This window comes from Spermophilus citellus (genome assembly GCF_964194105.1).
Source record: "Spermophilus citellus genome assembly, chromosome: 3".
Lineage (NCBI taxonomy): Eukaryota > Metazoa > Chordata > Mammalia > Rodentia > Sciuridae > Spermophilus > Spermophilus citellus.
In genome coordinates this window covers 124850379-124864471 of record NC_138184.1, presented here as the reverse complement: position 1 = coordinate 124864471, position 14093 = coordinate 124850379, and the positions used below count along the sequence as shown (strand labels likewise).

At 35.7% G+C, this 14093-nt stretch overlaps 1 protein-coding gene across 1 annotated transcript in view; it reads left to right on the top strand.

Annotated features, from left to right (window-relative positions):
• ABCA13 (ATP binding cassette subfamily A member 13) overlaps window positions 1-14093 on the top strand; it is a gene marked incomplete at both ends in the record, with an annotated part of 438366 nt that overhangs the window by 339854 nt on the left and 84419 nt on the right. The window contains 3 exons of the mRNA XM_081283275.1: window positions 3771-4024; window positions 7933-8125; window positions 10981-11090. Coding sequence (XP_081139401.1) covers window positions 3771-4024; window positions 7933-8125; window positions 10981-11090 — 557 coding nt within the window. The remainder of the gene's footprint in view (window positions 1-3770; window positions 4025-7932; window positions 8126-10980; window positions 11091-14093) is intronic.

Sequence of the window (14093 nt, the reverse complement as noted above, 5' to 3'; positions counted from 1 at the left end):
AGTTGGCTACGATCTACAAATTGTGGGGTCAGGCTCCAAATTCCTTAATAGGACACCCATAGCCCAAGAGTTAACAACAAGAATAAACAAATGGGACTTACTTAAACTAAAAAGTTTTTTCTCAGCAAGAGAAACAATAAAAGAGGTAAATAGAGAGCCTACATCCTGGGAACAAATCTTTACCCCCCACACCTCCGATAGAGCCCTAATATCCAGAATGTACAAAGAACTCAAAAAAATAAACAATAAGATAACAAATAACCCAATTAACAAATGGGCCAAGGACCTCAACAGACACTTCTCAGAGGAGGACATACAATCAATCAACAAGTACATGAAAAAATGCTCACCATCTCTAGCAATCAGAGAAATGCAAATCAAAACCACCCTAAGATACCATCTCACTCCAGTAAGATTGGCAGCCATTATGAAGTCAAACAACAACAAGTGTTGGCGGGGATGTGGGGAAAAGGGTACACTTGTACACTGCTGGTGGGACTGCAAAATGGTGAGGCCAATTTGGAAAGCAGTATGGAGATTCCTGGGAACGCTGGGAATGGAACCACCATTTGACCCAGCTATCGTACTTCTCGGACTATTCCCTGAGGACCTTAAAAGAGCGCACTATAGGGATACGGCTGCATCAATGATTATAGCGGCACAATTCACAATAGCTAGACTGTGGAACCAACCTAGATGCCCTTCAATTGATGAATGGATAAAAAAAATGTGGCATCTATACACAATGGAGTATTATGCAGCACTAAGAAATGACAAAATCATAGAATTTGCAGGGAAATGGATGGCATTAGAGCAGATTATGCTAAGCGAAGCTAGCCAAGCCCTAAAAAACAAATGCCAAATGTCTGCTCTGATATAAAGAGAAAAACTAAGAACAGAACAGGAAGAAAGAGCATGAGGAAAAGACTACAGTAAACAAAGACGAATGGGGGGAGAGAAACGGAGAGAGAAGGGAAAGCATATGGAAATGGTAGGAGACCTTCAAGGATACATAAAATTATAAGAGGTTATGAGGGGCAAGGGGGAGGGAAAAAAAAAGGGAGAGAATTGAACAACAGCAGGGGAGGTAGAGAGGGAAGATGGGAGGGGAGGGGAGGGGAGGGGGGATAGTAGGGGATAGGAAAGGTAGCAGAATACAACAGTCACTAATATGGCATTATGTAAAAATGCGAATATGTAACAGATGTGATTCTGCAATCTGTATTTGGGGTGAAAATGGGAGTTCAAAGCACAATTTGAGTCTAATGTATGAAAGATGATATATCATGAACTATGTAATGCGATAAATAATCAATAAAAAAAAATTAAAAAAGAAAAAAAAATAATAATGGTGCTTGTTTCTAGGTAGATTGGTCATGCGATCAGTCTCTACATATCCTAAATGAAACATTGTGGATCCTTTTTCCATGAATGCAGCTACAACCCCTCAAATGCATGGACTCTTTATTAACTCAGTGTTCATACGTCTTTGTTCATACTTGTATGGAGATGATTGTGAATTCCTTAAAATGAGATATAAAGTCATCACCATTAGTATGTCATTTCCTTAATTACCTACCAATTCCTGAGTTAAAAGCTACACTCTTCTGCTGTTCCTATACCAACACTAATAATATAAAATCTTTTCATGAGGTACATTAATTGATCCAGGGATATAGTTTTATGAAAAGTGGAATTAATAAGCTCCTTTAGGACTGATCAAAATTTATAACTAGTAGCACTCAAGAAAAAACTAAGAAAGAATTAAATGAAGCTTTTGTACTTTCTTCATGTGTACATGCAAAAGTCAATAAATCATATTATGATAGTAAATGCCTTAAAAATTGTTATTAAATTTGCTGTAGCCCAAAAACACATTATTTAAGGCTACACTTAGCTTAGTTAAGTGTTTAGTTTGAATTATAAGGGAAAAACTGTATATTATCTAGTGAGAAATATGCATTGACAATTATGTAAGTTTATTTTTTAATATATATTATATTATATATATATATATATATATATATATATATATATATATGTAGTATATCATATGAACATATTGTGATGATTTTTCCTAACTTATAAAATAAACTTGATCATTTTTAGATAGAGTAGAGAAAGACTGTAAAATATAAGTCTAATTCTTCATTATATTTGCAGGGCTTTGGTAGTTCCAGTTAATGTGTTCTTTCTGGGTTAAATACTTTCAGGTAGCTGTACTGAGTCTAAAGGTCAACTGAACAGACCAGCATTTTTGTGAATTTTCTCCAAAGGCTATGCTCCTTAGTGGAAAGACCTTGTTCTTTGGATTAGAAAGGTCAGGATCAATTCCTGGCCCTAATGAGTGTGGCTTGCATATATTAATCGCCACTTGAGACTGTTTCTTCATTGGTAACTGAAGAAATCTTGTATATTTATTGAGAGAATGAAATATGATAAAGTCTAATGAAGCTGAAAGCATATGACAATTTGCCAAAAGCATTTAGTGGACAATTGATTTAACAGTATAATAAGTTTAATCTCATTTAAAAATAAAATTAGCATTTACCAGATAGTAACGACAAAAACAGAATGTATGAGAGATTTAAAATTTTTAGATATATTCTGTTTTAAAATTGTGTTCAGACATACAGTCTATCTTATTTGATTTGTTTCCTCTGGGATCTTTTTGACCTCTTATACATGTTTTTGTGGCACCACTCAATTTTGTGTTTAATAATGATGATGCATATATTTAATGTTTATTGTGTGTTAAGAATTAACTAGACATTTGGTATATTATTTAAGTGTTCACAGTCACAAGTTCCTGATATTTCCTACTCATTGAAACATTCATGTCATCTTTTGACTACTAATATTACCCATGTGTCTTAGTTTGCTCCTACTGCTGTAACAAAAACCACAGCTTAAACAGTAGACACATATTTCCAATAGCTCTAGATACTGAGAAGTCCAAGATCAAGGGGACTTTAGATTTGGTTCTTCATTGAACCCTGTGATTGACTTGCAGATGGCTACATTCTCATTGTGTCCTGAAAGGGTGGAGATCGAGCGAGCATTGTTGTCCCTTGATGTTCTCATAGTATATTGATTCCATTTTGAAAGCTCCATCCTCATGACTTCATCTATACCTAACTACCTCTCAAAGGCCCCATGTCTAACAGTGACACATTGACAGTGCTGGCAATGTTCAAAGTATGAATTTGAGAGTAGCACAAATATTCATCCCATAACATTCTGCTCTTGGGCCCCCAAAGTTCAAATCTTTGCCCCATGCAAAATATACTCATTCCATTTCACCAACCCTAAAGTCTTAACTCATTGCAGCATCCACTCTAAAATCTAAGGTCCAAAGTCTCATTTATAAATACCACCTGAATCAGGTATGGGTGAGACTGAAAGTTATATTTCATCCTGAGGCAATCTTGTTTCGAACCGTGATCCCTTGAAACCAAATAAGTTATGTGCTTCCAAAATATAATGGTGAGATGGCCATATATATGATAGGCATTCCTATTCTAAAGGAGAGAAAAGGAATAAAGGTGTCATGGGTTGCAAGAAGGTAAAGCCAAGCAAGGCAAATACCACTGTATCCAAAATCTGAAGAGTAAACTTCTTTAGTTTGATAGCTGTGTGAGGATGCTCCTGAGTAGTTGGGATAGGGAAACCTGGGACACAGCCCCAACAAAGGAGGAAAATAAGTTATGGGTATGTTATAAAAAGAGAAATAGTTTTTAATTTTATTGTTTGTTTCTCTCTCTCTGCAGAATTTACAGAATATCTATGATGTCCTCAAGTGGGTCTTCACTATTTTCCCTCAATTCTGCTTGGGTCAAGGACTGATAGAACTCTGTTATAACCAGATCAAATATGACCTGACCCACAACTTTGGCATTGATTCCTATGTGAGTCCCTTTGAGATGGACTTCCTGGGCTGGATCTTTGTGGTATTGGCCTCTCAGGGCACAATTCTTCTCCTCTTGAGGATCCTACTGCACTGGGACCTTCTGCAGTGGTCAAGGTGTGTTCTGAAGGGCTTTGCCTCTCATGGCAGTGACTTTTGAATAAAGAGAGGGAGAAAAAAAAGTCCAGCCTGGAGGTTGCAAGATAAGAAAAGTGTCTGATCAGTATTATGCATGGTTATAATAAGTTAAGATATTATGTTTCTTTTTTATTTTGATTCATGTTGAGTCACCAATACCAGGAAAAGGGAATTTCAAAAGATAAAGTGCCAACTGGTGAGATAATCGTTCCAATTATTTAGTTGTCTCCGTGTATTTTCCACTTTGAAATTGCTCAATTTCCTTGTTACTTTGTAGTTCCTCAGGTGAATTTGGTTGATACCATAAAGTAATTTATTTTATGACTAAATGCCATTAACTCTTGGAAGCAGGAAAGTATGAAAATTCAGTAGAGATAACTGCATGGTCTTCACCCAATCTAGTTCCTTCTATTGCTGTGTTCTTATCTTTGTTAAGTTAGAATACAAGTCACTGCCATGCACAGTTTAGATAGATGCATAGACATTGTATTATAGTCTAAATACATGCACAGAGACAAACACACATACGCATACACCCACTTTGCAAAGAAGTCTAGATTATTGTCAGATAATACATTTGAGATATATAGGGAAGAAATGTACTTTCTTGTATAGGTCCTCAATGATGCATCTCCTCCTGCATGACCTGAATCCATTGACCTGCTCTTTCCCAGTGCTATTTCCCTCTGACTTCTGCCTAGGGGAGAGATTCATTCTGGAGAAATTGTTAAGACCCTGTTACTGGAGAACCTATTAAAATTATAAAGGCTAACTAACATTATTAATATTTTATGGTGATTTTCATATACGTATGTTTTCCTTTTCAGTCATTTCATGATGCATTTTCTCACATAGCCCATGTAAGCTGCTAACGTAGAGAACCATTTTGAATACAAGTTCCAAAGCTCTTTTGAATTTGGCCATAATCACTCTGGAATCTGCAGATTTATAAAAACGGACTCAATCTGCAGTAGAAATCTGAGTGCTGTACAAATACAGTTTGTGCTGTGGTATCCTTTCACAGTACAGTCTGTTTTAAAACCTGTAATGTAGACCCCCCTTTGGCAGAATTTCAGCTGCTTCATCCTCCTATATTATAAAAAGATTTTTTTTTTAAAGAAAAGACATTCTGGGTTGGGGATACGGCCACTGGTAGAGCACTTGCTTCACATGGTATGAGGCTCTGGGTTACACACACACACACACACACACACACACACACACACACAAAACCTCTGGTTATGTTTGTTTTGTAAAGTATAAGTATTAGTTGAACCTTATTTTAGAATTTTTTCTTTAATTGGGCCCAGTGACACACACCTGTAATCCCAGCAACTTGGGAGGTTGAAGCAAGTTCAAATCTAGCCTCAGCAACTGAGTGAGGCCTTAAGCAATGTAGTGAGACCCTGTGTCAAAATTTAAAAAAAAAAAGAATTTTGTCTTTAATATTCACAGTAGATAGTCAATTTTGTTGTTTTATGTCTGTATAAAGGTCACAGAGCAAAGAAATTTAATCTAATTTAGATACCAGTTGCTTGATGCTCCTTTATAGATATCTGTCAAAATAGTTCAATGACTGTGAGATGCTGTCATTTTTGTCATTTAAATCCAGATCCAATGGGGTCACTAATTATTATTTAAAAGGTACAGTCCAAGGTTCTTAACAAGCACCTCTAACTCTGGTGCTCATGCCTGGTAAAGCTATCTGTGATCCTTCGCCATCACCACAGAGATGTTTGCCTCATATTACCTGCACCTGTCTGATTTCACATCCAACACCTCTTCCTGTCTCTGCTAAGCTCCCAAAATACTTTGACCTATCTCAACATGTCTATAACATCCTTTTTTTTAAATCTATGGGGCACCTCTGTAGTATTTATATGTTAATTATCTCTGCTTAATTACAAGCATATAGGAAAATTATACATGCCATAGTTGAATCTTGGAAGAGAATAAGACCATGTGCTCTGAATAGGAACAGAATAGACTTGGCTTTCCCTATTCTGAGCAGTGCATCTGTCACTAGAACCTTGGTGCTAGATGTTGAGTGTGGAGCCCGCCTCACTGCTGTCATTGTCTAATACACCCTGGCTCCATTCCGAAACCCCTGGTTGTCTGCTAAGAATTCAGGTCTCGGTTAGCATCCAGCTGTAGCCCAACATCATCCAGGTTGGGTGAGTTTGGGGATTTCTTTCCTGCTTTCTCTCTCTCTCTTTTTTTTTTTTTTTTTTTCTGGAGCTGGGGTGTGCTCTCTGTGTCCTTTGTGCTGGCTGAGTCAGAATAGCCATGTGGTCCAGATACTATGTATGCTGGAGCATCTGCAAATTTCTGCTATATCTAGTGTCCATCTGGATCTTTCTTCTTTCATAAACATACCATTTATTGTGATTTTCAGTTGGAAGATGTCTGAGGGTCACGTTGCTGAGTGCAGTTGAATGAATTAGGATTGTGGATTGTTGGAAGGGGGCCCAACAAGAAGTAATCTTCGTCACTTGTTCTCCAGCCACCAGAATTAGTTGTGAAGATTAAACAGTTGTGCACACCTGTGTCCCTTCCTGGTACCCTGAGATAAGTAACTCTGGGTTGAGATCCGGGAGGTATCTGTAAAGTACCACAGGTTGTGTGGAGATCATCTGGAGACAGGATGGCATAATGATGGCCTGATCCATTAGAGTAGGAAAAGGCCTTTGAAGGGCAAAGCCCAGGTGAAAGATCAAGAAACAGACCTTCATCTGGGACGGGGAAATGACATTCAAGCAGGAAAGTATAATTTTGTGGATTTTTAGAAATTGTACACACCCATGTAACCCCCTCTTATTAATTGAATATATTTAACACCTTTGATGCTCCTTCCTCATCAATAATTGCCTTCTGGGTAACTGATTTTCTTATTTTTATATGCATTGATTCATTTTTCATGCTTTGGAATGTTATATAAATGATATAATATACACTCCTGAATGTCTAGCTATTAATCATCAAAGATAAGTGTGAAATATATTTTTGCCAAAAGGTGATTTCAGGTCTGGGAAAAAAATACAGAAAAAAGAGTTAAGATGACTGAGGACTGGCAGTGGATATTTTCATTGAGTTTTAATAGCTTCTTATTTTAAAATAGTTTGAGAATTGCAAGGTTGCAAAATTAAGCTCCTATTACCTTTCACCTATTTTCCTCCATAACAACATGATAACATATTCCATAAAAATATTGCACTGTGAAAAGCAGGAAATTAATGTTAGTATAATATTGACTCAGTGGTCTGTACCTATTTAATCATTAAAATACAGGCATATTACAGTTTACAGGGGAAATTGAAATTTACTTGAAAGTTAAAATGCATCAGATTGAAAAACATAAAGAAAAGAGAGCAGCTTAGATTTAGAGAGAAATGGTTAGAATTGATAATTAAATTTGTATTCATTTGGAAAATACTTATTGAATACTTTTTTCAAGATGTTGTATGATGTGCTAGCAATACAATCCTTATATGCAATCCAACTTAAACTATAAACTTATAGTATTTGGATGTTTAAATAATTTATTTTTTTAAATGAGCTATTTCCTATAAAAGTTGATATAGTTTGATAGCATTTTTTTTGCATTTAGTAAGGTCTGGATTTACTTTATTATTCATAAAATTAAAAACTATTTCTGGTTGAGTATCAATCTATTTCAGTATCTTTTAGTAGCATGTATATTTCCTTCAAATTAAGGAATGAAATTAACTCTTGCTGGGAATCAGTAAGCAGGATGTCAAGATTAAGGTGTTTTGGTTGAAGGTGATATAGATATATGAAGGTGTTTTCTCTTGTTTTCATAATCTCTCTTATAGAATATCCCAGTATAATTTCCTAAGTGTGAATTGACTCTGACTTTATCTTTCCAGGGGTCATTCTTCTCTCCAAGGCACAGTCAAGTCTTCCAAGGATATAGATGTTGAAAAGGAGCAAATGAGGGTGCTTGAAGGAAGGACCAGTGGAGACATCCTTGTGTTAAACAGCCTCAGTAAAAGTTATGGAAGCTTTTTTAAGAAGACTATGGCTGTGCAAGATATTAGTTTAGGCATATCAAGAGGGGAGGTAGCAAAGCTTCTCTTTTTATCCTTTTCTGTTGTGAACCTGTATAATTCTAACTGCTGACCTGTTTGTGATGTTCTCAGAATAGCTGAAATCATGGCTATATTCAACCTTTACATTTCAGGAATTTTCACAATCATAGGAGAAAAACCAAAAAGAGGATCCATTGGCTCTTTCCATAGTGAAATCACTGTTGATTGATAACATTTGTTTTATTTCATAATTTTTTAAATTTTATGTTACTCAGTAGTTTTCAGTATGGTTTGGATTATGGTATGTCTTTTAAAAAATTAGTTGTAGATAGACACAGTACTTTTAATTTATTTATCATTATGTGGTACTGAGAATCAAACCCAGTGCCTCACACATTTAGGCAAGTCCTGTACCACTGAGCTCCACCCTGGGATATCATTTTATTAAGTGAAAGTATATTATAGTTAATAAAGGAAACTGCTTTTTACTCTCATTTTGACTTCAATACTTTTTAAGTGTACAGTTAAGCCCAACTAATAAAATGCTACTCTGGAAAACCAAAGAATATTTTTCATACACCATTGCAAGAGCTGGGAATTTTTTTCATGGCTATGGCATTAATTCTAGGAGAAATCTTTAATCAGAACTGACAGAAGCCATATAAATTGTCCCTGATTTGTACTTAATGCATAAAGGGAAATCAATTCTGGAAATGATTACCTTTAATTAACTGTTAAAAATAAAAGAGCACCTTGCATGCATATTGTTCCAAGCTCCTGAGAATTTCAAAGTAGGCTATATTGTTATCTGATTGGCACCCATTCCCTGCCTTTGAGAGGAGAACAGACATTTCAGATATGAGTATTCTGAGGGGGAAAAAAGCAAAGAGAACATCCTAAAGCATTCTGGGAGTATCCTTATACCAAAGACTATGATTTCTGGTAGAAAAGGAAAAATGGTAAGGATGTGTTTACTTATAGCTGTTCTTTCTACTGCTTTAAGACTGGCTCTGCAGTCTAACCTATTTTATTTGAACATTTTTCACCCTTGTTTTGAAATTAATTAAAATCAATATTAATTTTCTGCTACCGCTCTATGGTAGGTTTAAGCTAAGGAGTAAGTGAAAAACTTGAAAATATTCATAAGAATGATGATTTATGTATCTGATATGAGATGCCATATAAATTTGACTTTTGTGTTAGTCAACTTCTTGGTACTGCAATAAAACAGGGGAGATAATAAACTTATAAGAGAGGAGATATTTATTTGGGCTCACAGTTCCATAGGTTTCAGTGTGTGACTCATTGGCTCCTAACTTTGGGCTTGTGTTGGCTTATTACATCTTGGCAGGAGTTCATAGAGGAGAAAGATCATTCAACTCATGGCCAAGTGCAAAAGAAGGAGGACTAGAAGGGAACAGGGTCCAAATATCCCCTTCAAGGGCACACCCTCAATGACCTGACACTATCCACTAGGCCCTACCTCCTAACAGACTGCACCTCTTCCCAGTAGCACCAAGGACTAGAGACCAAACCTTCAACATGTAGGCTTTTGGAGACATTCAAGTTGCGAATTATTATAAGTTTTATATGCTAAGCTTTTATGAGCATCACAGTTTAGTCACTCAGATGGGAAGTAATTTGTAAAAGCCTTCAGAAAATAGAAATGACTGAGATATGAACCTGTCCCTTTAGGAATAACTAACTGGATAGGAAACCAAAGATCATAAACACAATATTACACAATAGCATAAGCTTTGTCCCAAGGCAGGATAGGATTAGAAGATGTATGAGTGGTACTGTCTATAGTGCTTTATATCTTAAAGAATGTGCAAGGAAAGTAGAAGGACAGTTGCAGGGGGAGAGCTTTATTTCAAAGGTAGCTTTATGGCTAAGCCTTAAAAACAGAGATACCATCTGATTGGCCTGGTGGTGGTATGCCTTGGAGCACCCAGCTATGGCCTGACTGACATCAATGACATGGGACAGGCCTGGACTAAGATAAAACCATATTTCAGATATGGGTAATTGGGAGAAATATGGTAATTAAAGCAAATGGCAATTCAGACAGTGGCATTCAGAGGCCTGATGTAGAGTACTGAGATAGCTGCGTGTGGCATGCTGACAGAAATCCATAAGCAGTCACTTTCTAAGATCCCAGAAGCCAGTATATGAAAATAGATAGAACCACCTATTCATTCAAAAACTGTCTGGGAAGGAGATGGGCAAGAATCATATTCTCAGGTGCCATGTTGAATTCTCAAGCAGAGTATATACCTGGAAGCACAAGTCTACATCTAGAAAAAAGAACCAGGAGGCCAATTTTTACATGGAATATATGATAGGATTGGACCAAGAAATAAGTTGATGAGTGTTAAGAGCATAAAACTAAGGGTCATCTTCTGAGTGTCAGGATTTGCTTTGAGCTAGGAACGAATTTGTAACCTCTTCAGTACTCTTCAAGGAAGGTATACAGCTACAAGCAATATACATATGGAGAGTGAAAAATGAAATTTTTTTAAAAAAGCATTTTGGAATATACAGAAATGAATATCAAGAGAATAATTATTTCTACAAAGATATGACTTTCAAAGACTGTCATCTCTGCATAATTTGGGATAGTTAGCATTTACTTCTCATTCTTTTAAGTTTTCCATATATGAATTTACTTGTCTATAAGTGAATGCTATAGTTTTTATACTACTTAAATGCTGTGATGATCTTGAAAGTATTGTGTAAACCATAAAATGCTTTACAATGTGTGATTCTTTAAAATGTACAAATATCACATATCAATAATGTCAATTCAAAGTTGACTCAAAGAAAATGCATAATGTCATTATCATTATTTTTAACCTATTTTATTTAACTTCATTTTTTCCTTAGTGCTTTGGACTCTTAGGAGTGAATGGAGCTGGGAAGAGCACTACATTCAAAGTTCTGAATGGTGAAATTCCTCCAAGTTCAGGACATGCTGTTGTTAGGACTCCCATGGGGTAAGATTAAGATTTAATTATTTTGCTGTGCTGCCTAAGCAGGTAATAATCAAGCCCAGAGAAACCCCACATTCTTTCTGCCCTGTGGAATAAAGTTTGAAAGCACAATTTTCCTCCAAATTTATCTTCAAATCACCACTTCTCCAAAAGGGTAAGGGTGTCCATAATGTGAATGGAGCTCAAACCTGATAGCCAGAGCAAAGGGTCAAGGAAGTATTGTCACAAAGCAGCTGAGGGCAGACATCTCGGAGAGGCACCAGATTGCAGTTGAGATATCTGTATGTAACTCAGGTGAGCAGAAAATAGCCAAGTGTTGATTCTTCTTGCTTCTATGGATAAATCTTTCAATGTCTCCACCACCTCATTCTGTAATTCCTTCTGAACTCTGTGCTCAATTTGGAGCTTTTCCTCTGAGACCTGGGGACTTTGCTCCTCTTTCTGCCTGTATGTGGTGGCAGCATGTCCTCCTCTTTCCTGAGCTAAAATCAGGACTAACATTTGTGGTTTTCTCTCTTCTACAAAGGGAGATTACTTGCTCCCCACTTTTCTGAGGCTGGATTTGCTACTTGATTCCTGTTCTAAATTTGACTTAATAGGAAACTTGGTTCAATATCAGACTAAACTCTTAATACTTTTAGCTTCACAGCTGTTTTCTAGTTGTTCCTTCTACACAAGCCACCCCTGTGCATGTCCCCATATCCTAGTCTGTTTTCAATACTGTGCTGCAAAGCCCCGGGCATAGATCTTTTTATTTTCCTACTATAAAAAACTCACTGTAATTTAAGGATACATTTCAATTTCTATGAAATTATGAAATGAAAGACCTGTTTTCTGTGCATTCTCTAAAGGTCATTATATGACTATCCACCAAGTTATCATGAAGTTATTTGATTTCATAGGGTGTGCTGGGGATCAGAGAATCATTTCTACATAGATTTGGAGAAAATGTGCTTTAGATTTTTAACTTTTTTATGGCTTCAGATATAGTAATTGAATAAAAAAAGGTTCAGAAATGTAATCACCCATCAATTAGCTACTTCTTCAAATCAACAAATATTCATTGTCTGCCTGTGTTGTGTCAGGAGAATGAAAATTTTTCCCTAAAATCCATTACTGATATTTGTGTATCTCCTGTCAGTTTAATTTAAAGAACCATACAACTAATTTTATATGTTTTCTCTGTGTCTGCTTGTGTGTGTATAAGTGTGGTTGTTTATGTGGAAAGACATATACATGCTTCCAATTCAGATAAGATTTAAAAGATTGTTTCATTTCACTTATACATTTTACAGTCTTCTTCTATGATTATAAGTTTAAGTTTTTCAAATTGATGGGCATGAAATCTCCCTTTTATTTGCACTTCATTGATTCTGTCTGAACTCGAGTACCTTTCCCATATATATTTGTTACATACCTTTCCTTTCTGTCATTTGCAATTATATCCCTCAACCTTTTGTGTGTATTGTAACTTTTTTGTTACTTATAAATATAGGAATTTGTTACATACTCTGCTGAAATATAATCTTTTGTATGTTTTCCCTGATTCTTTCTTTCTTTCTTTCTTTCTTTCTTTCTTTCTTTCTTTCTTTCTTTCTTTCTCTCTTTCTTTCTTTCTTTCTTTCTTTCTTTCTCTCTCTCTCTCTTTCTCTCTCTCTCTCTCTCTCTCTCTCTCTCTCTTTCTTTCTTTCTTTTCTTTCTTCTTTCATTTCCTTTTCTTTTCTTTTCTTTTCTTTTCTTTTTTTTTTAACCAGGGATTGAACTCAGGGTCACTTAACCACTGAGCACATCTCCAGAACATTTTATGTATTTTATTTTTAGACAAGGTTTCACTAAGTTGCTGAGGCTGGCTTTGAACTCAAATTCCTCCTGCCTCAGCCTCCCAAGCTGCTGGAATTACAGGTGTGCCTTACCATGCCTGACATGTTTTGCATGTTTTAAATATTCCTTTATAGTGGTATCTTGTGTTTTAATTTTTGCTTAAAAGGTACATATATAAATTCTCTGTTTCAGTTTAGTCCATTTGTTTTCTTTTCTGTGTTATTTATTGCTCTTGAATATTAAGAAATGCTTCCCTTTTTGAGGTCATAAGACTTTTCTCCATATTTTATTTTCCAAAGATTTTTTTCTTATACTCATGTGTTTATAGTATAGTTGAAATATGTGTTTCTAATATAGTAGAAATATAATTTGATTTTTCCCTATATAATTGGTATCTAAAATCTTTTCTCAAAAACATCCTTGTCCACCAATTGGAAGCAGTTCTATTGTATACCAAAATCTGATATTTAATATTTGGCTTCAAGTTCTTTCGTTTTATGAAGCATCCTACTGTAGGGGAGGAACAGATCTCTGCTCTTTTCTTCCTTAGTTCTTACATGGGTTCTTTGAGTACAGGAACAATATCAATACAAGGAAGATCAACAAGAGAAAAGAAGACAAGTTTTATTAATTTTGTGTGTTCATAGGGATCTTCAGAAAAGTGAGAAATCTAAAGAAATGGCCAAGAAAATGCCTTTGTGCATTTTAGACAAAGAATGATAAATTTGTGAATGAATGACAGGACAAAAGGATCTCTGGCTGAAAGTAGTTCAATTCTAGGGATTCACTAAGAGGCTCTTGGGATTGTAAAACCTAGTGGAAGATTAGAGTTGCAGCCGTAAGTTTATTTATTCAGGCTCGTTACAATCCCAATGTCCAGTCTTTGATTATACAAGCTACTTTCTTGCCCTGGTGCAGGAAAGACATCTTTATAGCTTGTTGCATGTAGGAAAAGACAGGCCATAGGGCCCTTTCTGCAGTTACAATTCCTCAGGTGATTTCAGTTTGAAATTACCAATATACCAATTCAGCATATTTTGGGATGATGTATTCTGAGCTCCTCTAGCACATTGAATTACTTGGTCCTTTTCCTAGTTCATTTTTAGAATTGCTTGGAATATTTGGGGTACTTTTTTATTACATACTATTTTAAGAATATAATAGTCTGCATAAAAAGTCACAATA